We start from the raw sequence: 22,407 nt of genomic DNA, 5'->3' as shown, positions 1-22,407 counted from the left end.
TTTACAACTAATGGTAGACCTGAAAATACATCAAAATGCTGTGCCTCCCCAGGTGAGGCGTAATGAGGTGAAATATCTTTGTTTCTCTTTGTTTTTTCATCTTTTACACATAGAAAGAGAAAAAATCCTCTCATGATTGTTTTTATGCAGGAAGGTGTCCCTTCCTGCACAAAAACTATTCTGTCTACAATTCAGATGGAAACATTAACTCTGGAATATTCCATACTGCATCCTCCTCTGCGCGTAGGTCTTGTGCTATATGATTGGTATCGAAAGTTAAATTTAAGCCCCATGCAAAGATGGCATTGTGGGAGGCTGTACACAAGAATAATATGTACATTGAGGCAATAATTCTTCTGGCCTACCGTGCTTGTATTATAGATGTTGATTAGCTTTGATTGCTGTCACCGACAACATCAGGCCTTCCCTGGACGGCAGACAAGCAGTACTATTCGTGCTACTTGATCTATCGGCCGCCTTCGACACTGTCTCCCATCGGATCTTGCTCAGGAGACTTAAAGAAATCGCAATCCGACGACTGGCCTTCCAGTGGATGGCGAGTTTTCTCTCCCTCCTTACTCAGACTATCAATCTAGGCACCTTTCAATCAAAGATCATGGACTGACTAGGGGAGTACCTCAGGGCACCTGTCTCAGTCCCATTTTATTCAACATTTACGTTGCTCCCCTAGCGGACCTACTCAGGACACTGGGTTGTATACCATTTTCATATGCTGATGATACTCAGCTCTTATTTTCATTCAATAAAGCCACGCCTAAGGCCCAGTCTACCTTCTCAAAAGGTATGATAGCTGTAGCTAGGTGGATTAGGAGCAACTTCCTTCAGCTCAATGCAGGAAAAACGGATATTATGCTGGTTGGAGACGCACCATTGCTGTGGTCACCAGATTGGTGGCAAGTGGAGCTAGGGGACCCTCCGGAGCCCAAGCCTGTGGTCAAGAACCTCAGCATATGCCTAGACCAGGAAATAACCATGAAAGAGCACGCTGCAATGCATACAGGCTCCTGTTTTCATGTACTTGGCTTGCTACGGAGAGTCTTCCCCCTCCTCACCTTGTCCACACGGAAAACTCTCATCCAGGCATTGGTACTAAAACTTGCACTACTGTAATGCCCTTCTGGTCTCAGCAAATGAGTTCTCGTGGAGCAGATTTCAGGTGGTCTAAAACACGTCGGCCCGCCTCGTCTTGAACGCCCCCCCTAGGACCACCTCTCTCCCCCTCCTACAACAACTTCACTGGCTTCCGGTATGCAAACAAATCAAATTAAAAATGTGTTGTATTGTGCACAAGACCTTGAACGGCAAATGCCCCAGTTATCTCGCAAGAAAATTCAACCACTACATACCTTCTAGGTCACTCCGCTCTGGAACTAAATCTCTGCGTCTTGTACCGTGGTTCAAAAAATTGCGACTGGGTGTACATTTTTTTGCACCTAGGCCATATCTACTGGAACCATCTTTCTATCCATTTGCGGTAATCCCCTGATCACCTCCAATTCAGAAGTCTCCTTAAAACTGCACTATTTTACCATGTCTTTCCTCATGGCCTACTGAAGCAGCCCCATAGCGCAGAGATACCCCTTCGGGGGTGATTCAGGCACTTTATAAATAAAATAAATAAATGAATTAGTGGGATTAGAGCCCTAGTGGATTGTGTTATGACAAGCCCATGCAGATCAAGGAAAGGAAGTTACAACTCTGTGATAAAACAGTTCAGTGTAGTGTTCACCCATATTAATAAACCCCCTGAGGGTGTCCTAGCAGATGAGCTAATTCCAGAAATTTTGTAGCCATTCCTATAAACATTTTCCACTAGCCATGTCTCTTGAAAGAAGCACCCTGTGATCGTCAATAAACTTCCCCCACTCAAGATCAAGTTTTGTCTTGATCCATGCCACATTCAAACCTAGGGGCCGATTAGGATGGCGCCGCCATCCCGTCGTAAGAAGGGACCGTCCGCCACAGGGGCAGAGGTCCCGTGCGGCGAATTAGGATGCACTCGCCACAGTGGCGGGTGCATCCCGCATTTTTAACATTGCGGCGGGCGGTGCTGAAAGCACCGTCCGCCGCAATTCTAAAAATGCATGTTGTACGTATCAAAGCACAACATGACAGGCACCGTGCGGTACCTGCCATGTTGTGCTTCGAAACGAAGGGGGGTACCAAAGGTACCCCCCATGTCCACCCCCCACACCCCCTTCACCCTGGGGGCCCACACCGGGCCCCCAAAGCAAAGACCATATGCCTTTCCATGGCGGCAATGCCGCCGTGGAAAGGCATAAGACTGCCGGCATCGTAATATGGTTGGGGGTGTCTCGCAGACACCGCCACCATATGTAGGCATTTTTTTCCGCCGGTCGCAAAGGCGACCGGCGGAAAAGTGGCAGAAGGTCTTGCCATCCGCCGCGGACTCCCCCGCCATCCTAATGTGGCGGGGGGTCATTTATGTCAGGATGGCGGACGAATTGCCCCCGCCGGCCCGGCGGTGGCTACCGCCAGTCCGGCAGGGGCAATCCGTCCGCCATCCTAATCGGCCCCTTAGTGTTGATGTTGACATGTGCTGATCTACTTAAGATTCCAGGATAGGTGGTGAAGCGGGGGGTAAAATTAGTGTGTGGAATAAAGTTAGGAGCAATGGCTGCAATCCTTGAGATGTGTGTGTAAATACGAAGGAATGGCTAGACCTAGTCTGGGGGCAGTGTGTGAGGCACTCTCAGATTCAACCCTACGGCCACGTCACACATAGTGGAGGTAAAAATATTTAAAACTCCTTCTCTAGGGGCCGATCCCCTGTCAGTTGTGTCAGTGCTTGCGGCCAATGTGCATTGTGCACGTGCGCTGGCACAGGTGGCAGAATTAGCCTGACCGTTAAAAGGCCAGGTAAGATCTGTAACCTGGTTGGTATATACTGATATAGAAACAACTGATTCTACTTCCTTAACAAAGGGAGAATGTTTCAGCATTGATCACTGAACCTGAATGGTAGTGACAGGTCCAATCAGGAAGCACCAAATCCATATCGAGGCTGCTCCTCCCCTGGTCCTCTCCTGGCAGTTGGCACTCTCCTTTCGCTTTGAAAATTTAGGATGGATTTGTGCGCCGACGAGTACATCATGTCAAATTTTTTAGTATTAAATCTCTTTAGTAACAGATTATAGCACATGCATAAATGACACATGACCACCTGGCCCCATACCCACGTTACAGTGCCAGATATAAAATCCAAATAAGAAAACAGGCAGGACCCTGCCTTGCAATGGTACGAGTTCCAGTAATGAGCATACCGAAGAAGCATACAATCTGTATTAAGTATAAAAAAGAGAAAACCCCCAAACAACCACACCCTCCAAACACCCACCCAAACCCCCCATCGCCCACCCTCCTCCCTCGTTCCAAGTCCACTACTCCTATATTTCAAGGGCCCCTTCCCATTAGTCCTTTCCCGGCTGGTCCACATCAGACAAACGCAGCAATCGTAGGGAGCGAGGACAGGTCACCTCCTGAAACTCTGAGGCCAGCAAGGATAGAAAGGGCCTCCACAGCTCTGAGTACTTAGTACCCTCCCCTGCCAGCATCAGAGAGAGTTTCTCCATGCCCAACACGTACCATAAGCGATGTAGCCAGTCCTCAAATGTGGGGACATGTGCAGTGCGCCAATACAGGAGGATACTCTGGATAGCAGAACCCAGGGCAATAGCTATCAATCGGCACATTCGGGAGCGTAGCAGATATGTGACTGGGTTTGGCAGACCCAACAGGACATAGCAAGGGAACCGTGGAATCTCCGTGTCAAAGTGTGCATTGACCTCATCTAGGACTTGCTTCCAATACCCCTGAAGATGAACACAGTCCCAGAGCAGGTGTACCAGCGAGCCCGTCTCTCCACACCCTCGCCAGCAAGTCGCGTCCCTGGTGCTATCTATCTCATGCAGCCGCTCAGGTGTATAATACCAATACGTGGCCACTTTAGTGAGAGTGTCTGTCAAACCCACATGATATGCTGAATGGCGCGCCCTGTAATAGATGCCCTCCCATTCCTTGTGGCTAAGTGTCTGCCCCAGCTCCCTCTCCCATCGAGCCCTCCCAGCATTGTAAGAATGTGTATACTTGGCTTGCAACATTCTGTATAAATCAGAGATGAATTTTTTATCAGATGTGCGTGTAATCAACCAGTACTCATACGGCAGAAGGAGTCTGTCAGCTGTAGGGCGCACCTGATCATTGAGTGCCCAGTGTCGAGCCTGGAGATATCTAAGCTTCTCCGATTCCGGCAGGCCATACTCCTGTTGAAAAGAAGAAAATAGCAAAATACCCCCCTCCCCGTAGAGATGAAATAAGAACCGACACCCAGCCGGTCGCCATTTTGCAAAGGCCGCAGCGTCTTGTCCCGGCGTGAAATCTGGATTATCAATCAAAGGCATAAGAGGCAACGGGAATGAGGTGAGGTCATGCTTAATATTGGTGCTGTCCCAGACTTCCATAGGAACTCTGGTAATGTAAGAGGTGTACAGTTGGGAGGTCTGTGCTGTCTACAGAGGAAGGGAATCTCCTGTAGCGGGCATTCCGCCACTGCTTGGTCCTGAAAGAGCCAATGCTTCTCACACCCCCATCTGCTCCACTCTACATAGAATGCGCAGCTGCGCCGCCTGAAAATAGAGAAGCAAATCCGGGAAGCCAAGGCCACCCTTTTCCGGGGGAAGAGTCGCAAGTCGTAGTTTAATCCGCGGTTTCTTACCATTCCAAATTAACTGAGCCAGCTCGGACTGAGTCTGTTGTATCCAGCTCACCGGAGGTCGGAGTGGGATGGTACGAAATAAATAAAGGATCTGGGGGAGAATCCTCATCTTTACCGCCGCCACTTTTCCCAACCAGGACAAGGGGTAGTGCCGCCACCTCCCCAACTCCTGCTGGATCTGCTGACGCAACCGAGTATAATTGATGCAAACCGTGTCTGAAAGTGTAGGAGCCAACTGGATTCCCAAATACGGGATCGCTTCAGTCGTCCAGTGTAGAGGGAATGATCCCCGCAAAAACTCCCTCGTAGATCATTCTAATGACAAGTCCAGGGCCATGGACTTGTTCATGTTGACCTTAAAGCCCGCCGCCAATGCAAAGGCCTCCAGATCTTCAAGACAAGCTGGCAGCGACTCCCTCGGGTGTGACAGGGAGAGGAGCACATCATCCGCATGAAGACTTATGGTGTGCACATAACCGCCAAATTTGATGCCTGGCACTTTGGTATTAAGCCGCAACCTCTGCACCAACGGTTCCATATACAGGGCAAAAAGCAAGGGCGACAGAGGGCACCCCTGCCTCGTTCCCTGCCCTATAGCAAACCGGGGTGAAGCGCAACCATTGACTCGTACCGTCGCGGTTGGGAATTTATAGCAGTTCATGACATAGGTGAGGAACTTCTCCCCCATCCCTGCTCTTTCCAGCACCTGCTCTAAGTAGGGCCAATGGACCCGATCAAATGCCTTTTTGGCATCGATTGCCAGCAGCATAAATTTCCCGGTAGTGCGTGTGGCTTTCTCCACCACAGCACCACCTTTAACGCAGCCCATTGTGTCGCCAGCGCAGTATCAGTATTACACAAGACAGTCAGCCACAACCCGCTGGAGTCGTGCAACCACCTCCTTGCGGTGCAACAGTGTTTCCCGCAGTCGCCAGTGCCGCGTTACGTGTGGAACAGGTGGGAAGGAAAACACCCCAGTCACCGGGGCATGATCCGAAAGTGATGCGGTCCCTATATCTACAGCAGTCGCTAGTGCCTGAAGGGAGGGGGAGACAAGAAAATAATCTAAGCGTGCATACGTTTTGTGCGCATTAGAGTAGTAGGTGTATTCCCTGCTCCTGGGGTGAAAACAACGCCACAAATCCACCAAACCCACCTCTTGCAATCGTGCTAGGCCTTCCGTGGTAGTAGCGCCAGATTGGGAGGCACGCTGACATGACCTGTCTAGAGCGTTATCAAAAGCTAGGTTGAGATCCCCTCCCAGCAGAACATTGCGATCTATTGTATTAGAAGCTTCGCTAATTGCAAGGTGAAGAAATTTCTCCTGGCCCTCATTGGGCGCGTACACAGAGCCTATAGTAAACAGTGCTGAGCCCAAGGAAAACCTATATGTCAACAGGCTCCATTTAATTTCCGCCCTCTTATGTAATACCTTACCCCGAAACCTCTGACCCACCAGGATTGTGACCCCTGCAGTTTTGGTGGCAGCGGAGGAGAAGAACTGTAATGGGAAACAGCTAGATCTGAGATGGTGACAATCTTTCTGTAGTAAAATTGTCTCCTGCAGGAGGCAGATGTCCGCCTTAGAGTTCTCTAATAAAGAAAGGACTGCCTTGCGCTTTACCAGGTTGTTCAACCCCCTCACATTTAACGTAAGGACTTTAAGATCAGCGTCCGGCATCTAGACACTCGGAAACACCAAAATCCCATGGGACCAACCCGTCCATAAAGGGGGCGGGCGGAGCACTCCTTGCTTCTCCAAGTCAGACACACCCAAGGCTCTAACCCTCCCTAGCAGGACCCCGTGGACTTGGAACAACCCTACCCTCCCCCCAACTACCCCACCCCAAAGCAAACCCCATAACGAAACCAGAAACACATGTCCAAATTGTCCATCCTCCATGGATGATCAGAAAGTAGGTAAATCTGGGTTGATTAGTACTCCTCCATAGACCCCCCTCCCGCCGACGACACAAATAACAATAAAGGCAGGCAAGCAGGTTAAACAGTACATCCGCATCATCTAGTCTGTGGTGATTTACTGTCCTGGGAAACCGCCTTCACTGCGGCCTGTTGACCCTCCTCGATCGCGGCCCCCGGCGGCTTCTTACTTTCCGTCGCTGACCCTGCAAACGCCACCGGGGCTTAGAATCATTCACCTCCGCAACCTGACTCGCTGTCTCACAATCGTCAGTGGGTGGGTCGATACCAAGCAAGCGGCAGGCCTCCGAAACTGATTGCAGCTGGTGCAATTTGCTGTCCAGTCTGAAAACCAAGCGGAACGGGTGGCCCCAGCTGTAGGAAATATTCTGTTGCCGCAGGTGAGTTGTGACAGGTCGGAAAAATCTGCGCTTTTGCAATGTGAGAGCTCAAAGATCCTGAAACAGGACCAGTGCCTGACCTTGGAACTCCAACGGATGCATCTGTCTAGCCTTCTGCAAAATCTCCTCCTTCGTGCAAAAGTCCTGTATACAGACCAGGATATCTGGAGGGGGCGACGACGAAGCCCGCGAGGGTCCAACTCGGTGTGCCCTACCCAAACGCAGGTTCGACTCAAGTGGGTGCCCAAAGATATGATTAAAGAGTTCCATTGCAAAGCGAAATATATCCTTTGTTTCATCGGTCAGTGTCACATTCCGAATTCTGACATTATGACGCCGTGAGTGGTTCTCCAGATCCTCCATATGTGTCTGCAGACCAACCTGTTGGTCATGGAGCCGCACAATTTCTTGCTGCAGTACTGTAAGTTCAGAATCTTTGTTATCACTTTTGGTCTCCAGATCCGCCACCCTTTCCCCAATTCCGTCCATCTCCCTACGAACCTCGCGGATCTCACTTGTTTACTCCTTCTTCGGGGTATGAATATCTTTATGCAGGGACTTGAACAAAGACTCCAGAAAGGCCTTAGTGATGGGTTCCGAGCCGGCCTCGGGCCCCGATGGTGTCTGCTTCGGGGCATTTGCCATGGCGTCACGGTGCTGGTTCTCCTGGGCTTTAGCAAAGAGGTCTTTCACCGTTTTATCTCTACGCCCTCTGGAAGCGGCCCCCTGCAGTATCAGCGGAGCGGGTCGTAAGGTCTTCCCCAGAGCCGCAATGTCCCTCAAGCACAAGGCTCCTGCGCAGCAATCTGAGAATCAAAGTTGCACCACCAACCACCGGGGCTCCTCCTCAGCACCCAGACACAGCAACTCCCAGGCTCTACACTCTGGCCACGTCACACCTTGCCTCCAAGCGTGGTCCTACTGGAAATCCGCGGGCCGCCACCGGCCTCCGCCATTTGTGTGCTCCAACCCGCAGGTCTCGCGGCCGCCGCCTGTGCATATGCTCCCAGGCCCGCCACTGCACTCTGCAGACTCGCAGCTCTGCTCCCAGAGGCCACACCTTCTACGTTTATGCCTGGGGGATCTCTGTCCAAGGCTCCCAGTCTTTCGCTCCACAGCGAAGATCAATGTCAACTCCCAGCCAGACACACTGCTCCCAGGGGGCCCCCGGCTTCTATCTGCCGCTCCGGGGCTGTCTAACGACAACAAGATCTCCCCAACTATGCTGTGCCAAAGGTCTCCCAGGCCTGGGTCGCGCAATTCCTGCCGCCGCCCCACGCGGCCTCTTCCCTGCGTGAGCGCCGCGGTTTCAGTCAGGGGTCCCCCCTCGCGTTGGCTCACCTGCCGCCAGTCTGCAATCTCCAGACACTCAGGGCTCCTCCAGTGTCCCGGCGCCAGCCGCTACCCGCACCCCTCCCCACGAGGAGGGAGTCGCGGCCCACAAACTTCCCCGGTGGCACAGGCCGCAAATTGCCAGGGCCCCAAAATGGCGGCTCTAACGCCGATCCACTCTGCAAACCGGGTCCCAGCGGCAGGACTCCAATATGCCGCGACCTACCGAGCCGCTGCTGCCAACGCCGGGCCGCCGGCTGTCTCCGCTCTAAGCTCCGGGCCGATCCCTCGCCGCAGCCCTCCACTCTTGATCCCCGCACTGAAGTCGATGGCTGGGTGCTCCCCACAGCTCGGGCGCCGCACAGCGGCCACCACTAGCTCCACCAGGTGCCCAGACGTCCCCAAGGCCGGAATGCCACTCCTGCTGCAGCCAATACAGGCTAAAACAGCCCAAAAGCCGGTGCTGTGAAGGCTGTTGGCGGGAGCTACGGAGCTTCCCGTCCGCTCACGCCGCCATCCCAGCCACACCCACCCAATTTTTTAAATAGACTGCACTCTGCCCTATGGGCTATTTACTCCTACTCTAGAGGTGACATATGTATTAGGAAGGGAGATTTAGGCCTGGAAAAACATATATTTTCCCATTTCAAATTGTCAGTTTAAAACTGCACACAGGCTGCAGTGGTAAGCCTGAGATGTGTTTTAAAGGGCTACTTAAGTGGGTGGCACAAAAAGTACTGCAGGTCCCCTAGTAGCATTTAATTTACAGGCACTGGGTAGATTAAGTACCACTCAACTAGGGATTTAAAACTAGATAAAATGTGCCAATTGGGTGTAAGCCACTTGTACCATCATTGAAGGAGAGAGCACAAGCATTTTAACACTGGTTAGCAGTGGCAAAGTTTGCAGAGTCCAAAAGCCAACAAAAACTAATTTCAGCAAACAGGCGGTGACAAAATGAAAGGTTTAGGGGAAGACCACACCAAAGGCTTTCTGGTCTAAGACATATTTTGCAGCATAATTTAGACAACCTCACTGCATAATATGGTCCTATATGTCACATCATCCTAGTAGCCCCTACAAAGATAAGGCTCTGCAGAGTAGTTTGGGGGCTGTCATTATGTAGATGAAACCCATTCTGCATAGTAAAATATAAAATATTTTCTGTATTACACATTTCACTATGTGGCCCTTTGTAGCACTGCACTTTGGACAGTAAAAGTATCCAAACATAATATATGGCAAACATACAGGTATGCAGAGCGTAAATAGCATATTTGAGTTGGAGAGGGGTTATGGCTCACCACAAATGATGTCACAAGTGAGTAATGTTGCCCCTTCCCTCGCTGAAAAGTGGTAATAAAGAGCATATTTTTCTAGGTCATCTGCACATATGGTTTATACATGACATTGTTTTATGTGCATTTGTTTTAACGACTTTATTTAACCAAAACCAGGTTGTAAGGGATTACATTTGTGCAACAATGTAAATTCATACACAAGAGATATCATGACTATTATCAAAGTTGTTTTCCTGTGTAAAGTAATTGTTACATGCAATCTGTGAGGCAATAAAAACTGTTTTCTTTAACCAACTTTTGCCTACACTGTAGTACTAATCTCGAATGTGAAATTTGCACTGTAGTATTAATGTACCAATGGGTGCTTATTAGTACAATTTCTCTTAATAATGTGTTATCAAGCCACATTTATTTTCAGCGTCGTAGCATAAATGTATATACATATGGAATTGAAAAATGTGTGAGAACATCACTCATTCGACTGCTTCGATAAAATGTTACGTGATTTGTTCGCGCAATTCATCCTATTCATATGAAGTACTTTCTTTCACAGAAAGTAAAGGAAAGAAAAGTGTGTCATATCCGTCCGTTTTGGAATATGCATCTTCCAACCTGACAACTGCTAAAACAGGCAAGAATATTTTATTATAATCATGTGATCCTTCGCATAAACATCGGTACTTAGTAAGATTTTGGGGCCAGAAGTATCAAAGGGTTTTACCCATTCTGTGTTAATGGGAAAATGTGTTGGTATATAAATGATTGTTTTCAATAGTACATTACTACAACATTAAGGAACATGACCGCCCCTCCCTTGCATTATTCTGTATGGCATGGAGATTGACTGACGCAATATGGTCAGTGGATAAATTATATTAGAGCTAAGAAACCTAGGGCCTCATTTATGAGAAATGACGTATCGCTGTGTGAAAGCAGCGATGAGTCACTTCTCAGTGCGCACTCCTTGCGACATACCTGATGCGTCATATTTAATGTATGACGCATCATGTCGCAAGGAGTTACAGATACGTCAGTATTTCTGACGTATCTGTAAGCGCAAAAGTGACGCATTGCTGGAGTGTGTCCCAAAAGTGACGCAACTTCAGCAATGCTTCCTTTCGCATGGGGCAAGTCCCATGTGAAAGGGCTTGCTTCAGTCTTACGCCTGCTGTGAGGCAGGCGTAAGATTTTGACGCAACGGTGTCCTAGAAGTGACGCAGTGAAATCACATAGATTTCACTGCGTCACTTCTACGAAGCTTTTTGCGGGGAAACGCCCCCCCTGCATACATTATACCTGACGTAGGTATAATGTAGCGCAGGGGTTTACAAAGTGACGCATCTGCTTAAATGCATCACTTTGTAAATAGAGCGCAACAGCCGATGCGTCACAAAAAGTGACGCATCGGAAGCGCAAAACTGACGCAAGGCCTCATAAATGAGGCCCCTAGGTGCTGCCACTGGCTTAACCATGTGACCAAAAATCACCTGATTCTGGACATACAACTTAATCTACTAGTGCCTGAAATTGTACAAATCTGTGTTTTGAGAGCACGTTTCACATATATCTTTGTACTCCTTCCTACTACGCAGAGAAAAATATGCAGAAACAGATCCCATGGTCCTAATTTTCAAAATTAACAACTGCAGAGCTTCACCCTGGCAATAAAAGGTGTAGTACTAAGGAAAATTCCGTGGTAAGGCAGGTATTAAGTTTCGGGTTTGAGGCACAAGAGGGGTGTTATCGGGTGACCATTCAATGTGCACAAAACACGGACAAAGATGTTAGTTTTCGGTATTCACAAACATGTGCCTGACTTTTCCCATCATGGAAATACATAGAAATATCCTGGGTGGTAATGGGCAATAAACACCCCTACATTTTTATGACAATTAGAAAAGGAAAATCTGTTTCGTGTGGATAAAAACACACAAGAAAGATAAAAGTATGAGTGTTCAAGAATAGAACAAAAGGAATATATCTTTTAGAATCAATTACATGTTGAAAAATATTTGCAGTCAGAACAGAGATCCAAACAAGAATGCTGCAATAGGCTAAAAAAACATGGGAGATTTTGAGAAAATTAGTAGTTGATTGGATGTTGCAGGTGTTTAATTTACCAAACGTATTGGGCATACTTTTTTAAAATACGTAAAAGATTGGGCATCTAATTAGATGCTTATAATTCGAACCAGTTTCTAGCAAGTACATCGTAGACTATTAAAAATCTAATATCAGTTCAGTCTGTTGTACAATCAGAGCGCTTCATAAATGAATTCACACCTATCTGTGAGCTGTAATTGTTCGCTCTCACGAGACCTCAGCCCTTTGAGGACATGTGTGCCGATATTCTGCTGAACCAATAATGGAATGTGATCTTTATAGCATTCATGAAACTTCTTCAGGGCCATGGGTGAGGAGTAAACTCATTCAAAATGCCCTCTAAATGTAAGTAAAGCTGTAACTGCGGGCTCGTTGCAAGCAGTAGGGAGTTACCTCTTTCTTGAGGTTTACGTTTTGAAAAAGCTTATAAGAACTGCACACTTTTGCATCATGTCTGATTTAGCCAAATTGGGCCTTGCCTTACTACCCAAGTTCAGCTATGATGGTCTTTTATTTGCCTGCTGAAAGTTGTTGAGGGGAAGAAACACATCAAAATTATACTTACAATGTAGTCATGCTGTAAACACAGACTCTGAATTCAAATTATGGATTTTTATTTAGGCCAAAAATAATTGGACATATACACACCACAAAATCAGCGCGTATAAGTACAGGAAAATTAATACAGAACCAATCTACGTATATAATTGATTCGGCAAAAGAGACACAGAATAATAAACTCCAAGATTAGTACACAACACAAGATGGAGGTGCAATCCAAATCCCTTTTCATTAGGAAAGAAAGCATGAAATTTCGACTCTCATGAATGATGGTTTTGGCTGGTTCCCCTATCTTAACTCTCAAAGATGTCAGCACGTGTAGACTTCCTTAGAAGTACTCCTGTCAAAATGGGTCAAATAGCTCAAAGCTATGGAGCTCGCTCTTAAGATGTTCGTTCTCCTACGAAAATCTGGAAGTCTGATTTTTTTCTGTCCCTACAAACAATACAAAAGGAATAATCTCAGCCCCCCTCCTAAATGTATCACAAGACAAATTATTTTGCTTTGTCAATACTGTGGTGATTTTCCATGACTTCTTTAATTAAAACTTTCCTCGCTTCTTTGTGACCTTGGAGTGTAGATAGGCCAGGCACAGAAGAGATCCTCCCCTCTCGCTTCTCAGACTCAGGGCCGGACTGGCTACCGGGCAGTTGTGTGTCCTGCCGAGCAGGGGAATGATTTCGTTGATGGGGACCTGTGTGTGCAAAACAAAATTTGTTTTGCTTTTTTTTATTTCAAAGCGCACGCACGTCCCCATCAGCGAAATAATCCCACACCACAGAGAAATTAGCCCCCAGCTCGGCTGCACCCACAACTGCCCGGTAGCCAGTCCGGCCCTGCTCAGATTGTTCAAGGACATTCCAGTTATCTCCTTAAACTAAAAAGATTTTAGTTTAAAAATAATGATGGTAAATTCCTTATACCTACAATTGGATGAGAGCATACTGTTCTAGCACAAACAAAGATACAGTCAATTAATTCTTCAGTAGCTGAGGAAGTGAAACCGTAAACAACCTGCAGCTCAGGGCCTAGACTGCAGGCAACTTTAACACACACAATTACATTAATACGAATATAATGTCTTCCTACACAGGTGCATATAGAGATCATGGTCTCTTCTATCACATGCGAATTCTATGTAATATGCACATTACATTTCTTGGTTAATGTGTAGAATAAATGCATTTAAAAGACATAATACATCGTAATACTGGAAACATATGTGGGTGTGTTTAAACTATGAGTATGATGCACTCCTACAATTAGAATGCTGTATGCGCTCTATCAGTTCCCCCCTCTTATGACTAGTGTCATAATACCAACATCATGCCTTTTGCCATTTGTAAGCCTTAATGGCTCCCAATAGCACAATGATACAAATGACTGCTATTATGATGGGTTTCAAGATGTATCCCACTATCCCTTGTCCCAGGCTTCCAAACCAACTTCCAATCTTTTCAAAACCCTTGCCAATTTGTTCCCATAGGCCATCTGCAGCCAAGTCACGCACATCTTGATGGATTTCTGAGATGTTACTGATATATTTATTTATATCCCGACTATTGTCTTGAATATATGTGCAGCATTGCTGCACTTTCAATAATTTACAGACTCCTCCAGCTTTTGCTAGGAGAACATCTAAAGTAAGTTGATTTTGAAGAACCATAGCCCTTTTCGAGACCATCTTCCCATCCACAAGTAGTAAGATTTGGACAGTATTTATAGAGAGTTTATCTACTATAGTTGCTAGCTTTCTAGTTTTCACATCATTCAAAATCACACCCACACTCGGTATCATGGCTCCAAATATATTACCAACAACTTCTCCAGCTCTTACACCACGTTTTCCTCTGTGAACGCCTTTTCCCTCTAAAGGCCATAGATCCTCTAAATAGATATTTTTGGGAAATACCACTGCTAAATATCAAGTGCCATACCAATTTTTGAGCAATTTCACATAAGCAGTTTGTCCACACGCAAAATACACATTTGGCACTATGGTCACCTTATCCAATAATGCCTTCCTTATTGCTTCTTCAGTCAAGAAAATATGTTCACAATCACTCTCACCACAAAGATCTTATCATAATAAGTGGACGGGTGTCTAATGCAGAACTTCCCCTTTTGCCTAAAGTCTAAACCTATGGGGCCAGGGCATCCCCTTGCCTTATAATCTAGTTCTTCCTGTGTCCATGGGATAACCTCATGCTTTTGGTCTGGTCTAAATAAGGTCTGTCTATGACGATCTTCTATCTGATCCACAAATTTCTTTTCAATATCAATTAGCATGCAGGTTAAGTTATGCCTGTGAGCATACAAAGTGTCTAATGTAATGGTAGGCACAAAATATGTAGACATCCTCTCTACCGCCTTGTAATAATCATACTTATTCGTGTACTTTAGAACTGGGACTTCCGAGAGTACCACATCATAATTAGAGAAGTAATACTCAAAGTGGGCCTTACTATAAAACATACATAGCAACACTCTACATGTGATGCCATAGGTCAAAGGTAAGGGGTGATATTGGATGCCCTCTTCTAATGATGCAGGTAATTGCATGCACACATAACAATCTTTCACTTCCATTGTATCCACATACTCATACAATAACCGAGCATATGCATTCAGGGTGAAATCTCCTTTTGATAAATCTACGTGTAGCATCCGGCTAGACTCTAATTTTAAATCTTCTTCCTCTTGGGGCTAGGTTATCTTCTTTCTAAGGCTAATAAATGTCTCTTTTTAAAGTTCACTCTTCATCATGTATGATATTTGATCCACACATAGTAAGAACAAGTTCCAATAATTCAGCACAAATTTCTCCCATTTCTTGTGCAGTTGGCTGTCGACCAAAAGTAGGGAAATGAACTTGGTTGAGGATCAAAAAGCGCAATTCACTCAGCCTTGGTGGATCAGGAGTGATCAAAGTCAGGATTCCGAATGCATCAATTCCAGAGACTTTTAATTGAAGATCAATTGTCAGTGTATTCCCTCCGTGACTCACTGTTCCTGTCCCCAGTCTCCCAGATCCTCCCTGTTTCTGCATCTGCAGCCAGGTACGTTCACTCAGGAGATGCGTACTTTCGAGACGGTACTCTCTCCCTTCTGGATCGTCTCAGATCATCCTGTCTTTCCTCGGCTTCACTTTGATCGGATTCAGACGTTTCAGGAATCGGAGCAAGATCTTTCTCAGATGTAAGCCTCAGATCCATCCTTTCTTTCTTTGTTGGCCACTTTGCTGTTGCAACATTTGCTCTCTGTTCTTCCTCTTGCTTTGATCCTTCTGTGCCAGACGGTTCGCTCTGCTCTGGTTCAAAGTTCACTTCCACAATATCATCGATCTCTGAGTCTGCATTCACCTCAGGAGTTGCCTGATTTATTGTCTTGCTCGGCTGTTTGTTCTGCTTCATCGAGAGTTCTCACAATTGGGCTTGTTCTTCCTGTTTCTGTTGCGCTCTCGATTGCACGTCTCTGAACAAGAGGAGTCGTATCATGTTCTGGGACTCTGCGAGTATGGGAAGCGTGGATCCAATTTGGCAATCCTCCACACTTCACAGCTGTACTTGTGACTAGAAGCACCTGATATGGACCTCGCCAATGGACATCAAGGCAGCTCTTCCTCACATGCTTTTAGACAACGACCCAGTCACCAGGGCTTAGATCATGCAGCAGGTCTCTCGAGGTGGATGCACTCGCAGCCTCGACCTGGTGGGACACAGAATTTACCACATCAGCGAGTCCTTTACAATAATCCATAATCAAATCATCTGTGATATTTAGCAATGCTGTAGCTGGCACCATAGGCAGTCGCATAGCTCTTCCCATCAATATCTCGTGGGGAGAGAGCCCTGTTGTCTATCTGGTGTACTATGTATGCTCATGAGAACCACCGGGAGGGCATCAGGCCATTTCAATGAAGATGACGAACACACCTTGGACACCCTCATTTTGATTGTGTTATTTATAAGAAGAATGGATTAGATCCTGCTAGCCCTGCTAATTTCCGGCCTATATCATTGCTGCCGGCCCTAGCAAAAGTATGTGAAAAAGTCGCCTTCACTCAGCTGAACAAATTTGTCGAAAATTCCCAGGCTCTACATCCAGCACAGTCAGGCTTTAGAGTAGCCTATAGCACAGAGACGGCGTTGGTGGAAATATCCGAGGCCATTCGGGAGTGTCTGGACGAAGGTGGCAGAGCGGCTCTGATTTTATTGGACCTCTCTGCCGCCTTCGATACTGTCCCCCACTCCCTTCTGCTTACCAGATTAGCGGCCATAGGCATTACTGGCTCTGCTCTTGACTGGCTAACATCCTTTCTGGACAATAGATTCCAACAAGTCTGGATGCCGCCCTTTGCCTCCTCCCCCAAGAATCTTGTAACGGGTGTACCGCAGGGCTCCACTCTAAGCCCCCTGCTTTTTAATATTTATTTAACTCCGCTTATTTTTCTTGCTGAACAACTGGGAGCAAAAATAATGGCTTACGCTGACGACACTCAACTCCTGTTTACTTGGCCCAAAAACAATCTGGATACATCTGGAGCCCAAACTTGTTTGTCATCTGTCTTTCGTTGGCTTGCCCTCGCCCAATTAAAATGCAACGAAAGCAAATCTGAGATTTTGCTTTATGGCTCCTTCCCAGACAACTTTGGCAACTCTCTCTGGCCAGCCGACTTACCTTGTCCCAAATCCATCGGTGGCCCTGCTAAAAATCTCGGAGTCTGGTTTAACAATAACCTTAAATATGAGGATCACATAAAAAGACTCACCGGGACCTGCTTTTCCACACTTAAAACTTTACACAGGTTCTTTCCTCTTCTCCCGAGAGCGGCCAAAGAGACCGTCATCCGTGCCCTGATATTATCCAGATTAGATTACGCAAATGGCCTCTTTTGCGGCCTTCCTGCTTATCTGATCCATCGCCTCCAGGTTATACAAAATGCCGCTGTACGGCTTTTGTTTAACATTCCAAAAAGTTCAAGTGTCCGTCAACCTCTACGCACCCTACACTGGCTCCCGGTTGCTCACAGGATTCTATTTAAAATCATGGTCCTTGCCTTCCGAGCTGTCCATCAAGCTGGTCCGGTATACTTAAGGAAAAGATTTTCCTTATATGTTCCCAACCGCCCCCTCAGATCAGCTAATTTACACCAAATGAATGTTCCAAAATTCAAATACAGCAGGCTTGGCGGCCAATCCATCTCAGTCAGAGCGGCGAGAACTTGGAACACCCTCCCACAACAGTTAAGAACAGCTCCTTCCATTACTCTGTTCAAGAAAGGACTGAAGACCTATCTTTTTAACATCAATGCATAGGATCTCCCTCTACCTTTTCATTCTCCCTTTTCGCGCCAGGATACAATTTTTTTAGTAACAGAGCGTGCTACAAAAGCCTATAATAATAATAATAATAATTATTTACTTGTTCCACTAGACCAGAAGCCTCAGGCCTGTAGCTGCAATGTAACCTTTGATCGAATTTTAAAGCTGCACATAACAATTTCATAAGCTTGTTATGGAAGTGTGTTCCTCTAGCTGTTTCCACCAAGGTCGGAATTCCAAACAGAGGTATCAGTTCTCTTAAGAGCAGTTTTGCCACTGTGAGACTGTCACATGGCCTAGTTGAATACGCCTCAACCCAATGTGAAAAAATACAGACCACCACCAAGACATATCTCAGCCTATTGCATCTTGGCATTTCAATGAAGTCCAATTGTATCCTATTGAAAGGACCTCCTGATCTTCCAATGTGACTCATTGCAACCACAGTTCTCTTTCCCACATTTATTTGCTAACATGTAACACATCTTTGACAAACTGCTTCAGCATGCACATAGAATCAGGGGTTGAACCATGTCTGCCTAAACACTCGCACCATTGCATCTCTTCCAAGATGAACTGGTTCATGAGTCTGCCTTGCCATTGGGCTCAATAAACAACTCAGGAACACTGTCTTTTCATCTGTTGACACCCAAATGCCATCATTTCTCTTTTGATACCGTGCTCTAACCCATGATGCTGCTTCCTTATCTGAGACCTCATCTTGCAGTCTCTTAACCTCATCCCATGTATCGGTCACTGCCAACATCATGATGAGCTCAGTCTCCTCTGCACTTTCTCCAACATATCCTCCATTGAAAATACAAACATGTAGTGCACAAAAACGAGCTACTTCATCAGCATAGATATTACCCTTGGTGACAAAATCTTCTCCTTTTCCATGGGCTGCACATTTGACAACTGGTATAGTTTTAGGTTTCTGTAAGGCTTCTAGTAAATGACGTACAGATTCTCACTTACGTATAGGGGATCCCAATAACTTTAAGACTCCCCTCTGAGACCACAGCTGTCCGAAGTTGTGAACCACTCCAAACCCGTATTGGCTGTCTGTATATATGGTCACTCAAACCCCATCTGCGATGATACAGGCACGTGTCAGGGCAACAATTTCGGCCACCTGAGCAGAATATGCTCGGATTAAACAGGCAGCTTCGACCACTCCCAAAATGGTGCATACAGCAAAAGCTGCTCTCAAATACCCTTCATTGTCTCTTAAACATGAACCATCAACAAAAAGGATCAAATCAGATTCGGACAGTGGTTCATCAACAGTGTCAGGTCTGGGTTTGGTAGACAGTTCAGTAACATCCAGGCAGTCATGCTCTTCACAATCTTCTCCTTCTTCTGTGGAAAAGGCAAACGTGTACAGGATTCAGGGTAGTACAACACTTTAAAGTAACATTTTCAGCAGCTAATATGACCTTCTCATATTTTGTAAGCCTATTATTTGTGAGGTGCTGCGTCTTTGTCCTTGTAAGTAAGTAAGTAAGGTTGATTGTACAGTTAATAAAAACTCACAATGTAAAACATACAAATGTATAAAAATACAATCATGGACACAGTTAAGATATAAAAAGAACAAATGAACTTGCTTATTGAGGCCATTAAAGTCACAATAATTTTTGTTAAAAACCATAGGGATAAAAGAACAAGGTCCTCCAAGGTGCTTAGCACAGCTTTGGGTTGGCTGGTGCTATGTGTGAGCTAGATGTCTGGTTCATAAGTCTTCTGTCCTTGTCAGTAACAGTTCTACTGAATGTGGCACATATACCACAAGCGGGGAGCCCATCACTTTACTTTCCCATCTCTCAATGCTGACACCTGTTGCAGCAACAGATTTAAGACATCCGGACAATGCAGAAGGTACAGGATCTAATGTAGCTGAAAAATAAGCCACTGGTCTACAGGCACCTCCATGTGTTTGTACAATGACTGCTAATGCGCACCATTCTTTCTCAAAGCAAAAGAGCGAAAACGCTTTATTGTAATCTGGCATTCCCAGTGCTGGAGCACGACATAAGCTCTCTCTCAGCTCATGGAAGGCACTCAAACTGTCATCATCCTATGGTACCGGATCACTAATATCTTTTCGAGTCAACCTCAAAAGTGGCTTTGCTTGCAAGGAAAAGTTTGCGATCCATTGAAGACAAAAGCCGACCATTCCCAAAAACATGCAGACTTCTTTTTGTGTTTTCGGAGTTCCCATTTGCAGAATGGTCTCTTTTTTTTTTTTTTTTTTTAACCAAATCAGAGCAGGAGTCAGACAAAAGAAAGAACATATCAGTGAAAAAAATATACAATACAGATAGTTCAAACAATTCTAGAAATTGTATATAACAAATAATAAAGATTTATCAAAATAAAAATAAAGAGGAGGGCCAAAGAGGAAGCTATAACAATGGTAGCACAAACACATAATACAAAGTATGTTGTATAAACAACGAGAGAGTAAGGGAAAAGTGAAATACTCTCACACCCCCTGGGATAAACAATCAAAAACAACTAGAGAGTACCATAATCAATAAAAAACATAAACTCACTAGGAGAGATGTTGAAAAGACCTTTCACCAGCCAACATCAGTGCCCCATGCGTGGTTTTGAAACTGTGTTAATAGGCGTGATGCATATATAGAGAGAAGGGAAGGAAGAATGAGTATACCAAAAGGAAAAAATGGGCCCCTCAGGCACCCACACTAGGTAGGTAGCCTTTTGTATTCATCGGGTTCCCATTATTTCGTATGTGAAAAGGTACGAAAAACAGAAGTGCAAATTAAAAAGAGTGTAGATCACTCCCTCAACCAACAATTTTAATAGAGGGGTGACTCGAACTCAGATTAAAATCAATGTGCTTGTGCGGACAGTGAAGAGTTAAGTAAATTTAAACCCCCTGTCCTAAAAAACGGTCGACATGTTTCAGCTAGATGGTCTTAATCGACCCAGCATTCCTCAGGACCAGTGATAAAAGTTACTCACCCAGCGCGGCAGTACACCCCCTAAAGTGCCTACTCATGTTGGATGGATGTTCAAGAAAATACGTTTTTACCAACTTTTGTTCATTGTGCTGGAAAAAACTTGAGGGAGTGATCTACACTCTTTTTAATTTGCACTTCTGTTTTTCGTACCTTTTCACATACGAAATAATGGGAACCCGATGAAGACAAACGGCTACCTACCTAGTGTGGGTGCCTGAGGGGCCCATTTTTTCCTTTTGGTATACTCATTCTTCCTTCCCTTCTCTCTATATATGCATCACGCCTATTAACACAGTTTCAAAACCACGCATGGGGCACTGATGTTGGCTGGTGAAAGGTCTTTTCAACATCCGACATAATACAAAGTAGTCATAGTTCCAACAAAACATATTATTATAAAAGTTTAGTTGTTCAACAGTGACTAATAGCACTAAGGGTTGGGTTGATACCGGCCTTCCAGTTCGTAACAGGGAGCCAAATTGCCTCCCCCATTTTCTTTGCTTTGTATCCCCTTGTGGCATATATGGCAGTTTCATAACTAAACACAGCTAAAAAGCGTGCTAGCCACATCTGGAAGCTAGGTGGCTCTGACTCTTTCCATCGTGCAGACAAAATAATTCTTAAGACCGCTGTGCCTATAAATAAGAGTCTTTCTTCACTTCTTGTTAAACTTAAAGAGTTATCGTATCCCAATACAAAGAGTGTTTCTGAATCAGGAAGTTTATGCCCGAACAGCTCTTCCCAGTAATCTGAGATCATACTCTTAATTAAGGCCAGTTCGGAACAATTACTAAACATATGTAATAACGTCGCCGGTCCCTGTGAGCATCTGGGACAGAGATCGTTCTCTCTTTTTCCCCATACGTATAATTTGGCCGGTGTAAAATAGAGACTAAATATAGTTTTAAAAAGCTGTGCTTTGAGGTTACTAGACATAAGAAGATGGTTACTTAATTCCAAGACTCTGTCAATATCGACATTAGGATTGCTTAATTTGGCCGCCCACTTAGCTTCAGTTATTTGAAGATCGTCTTGAGTTCTAGTTAAGAGAATATCGTAAAGTGTTCCAATTCTAGTGTTTAATCTATTCATTGCTTCAATAATATCGACTCTTAGCAAACAAATGGTTGACTCCTTTGCTTTAAGCTTGGCATACACCTGTACGAATTTAAGATAGTCTCCATTAGACAATTGATATTTCTGTTTTAATTCTAAAAAGGTAGTTCCAAAATCATTTACCAAAAAATCTTTAATTCTTATGATTCCGAGCCTTTCCCATTTCCTGACTATAACATCAAAAGCAAGACCATATGTAACATTTGAATGCCATAAAGATGTATACCTATTGATTTTACCAATGTGCATGTGTTTAGTAACCTTGGTCCATACCTCCCAGGCACTAATTACTATTTCAAATGTATACTTCTTTTTAATATGCTTTGCCTCTGTTTGCTGTAAAAATAAACCTTTAGCTTTCTCACCAAGTACAAGCTCATATATTGAAGGTATCGGACTGATAACCAAATTAGTTTCTCCAGTAGAGAAGCTAACTAGGGGCGCCATTTGCTTAAGAAGTGTTGCCCAGTGGTATAAGATGGTATTGGGTATAGCGAGCCCACCTCTATCCAGGGGTAATGACAATAATTTATGAGATCTCCTGATCTTACCTTGCTGCCATAGGAATTTAGACATGAGAGAATTAAGTGATTTTAGTGTCTT

At 45.3% G+C, this 22,407-nt stretch overlaps 1 protein-coding gene across 4 annotated transcripts in view; it reads left to right on the top strand.

Moving 5' to 3' along the window:
* Nucleotides 1-22,407, top strand: part of VIT (vitrin) — a 1,808,828-nt gene that overhangs the window by 917,944 nt on the left and 868,477 nt on the right. For all 4 annotated transcript variants that reach the window (XM_078648825.1, XM_078648826.1, XM_078648823.1 and 1 more), the window contains one exon: nt 10,264-10,341. In XM_078648825.1, the coding sequence (XP_078504951.1) occupies nt 10,264-10,341 (78 nt within the window). The remainder of the gene's footprint in view (nt 1-10,263; nt 10,342-22,407) is intronic.

The sequence above is a fragment of the Lissotriton helveticus genome, chromosome 6, assembly GCF_964261635.1.
Source record: "Lissotriton helveticus chromosome 6, aLisHel1.1, whole genome shotgun sequence".
NCBI lineage: Eukaryota > Metazoa > Chordata > Amphibia > Caudata > Salamandridae > Lissotriton > Lissotriton helveticus.
The sequence above is the reverse complement of the archived record's forward strand: the minus strand, read 5'-3'. Positions and strand labels throughout refer to the sequence as shown.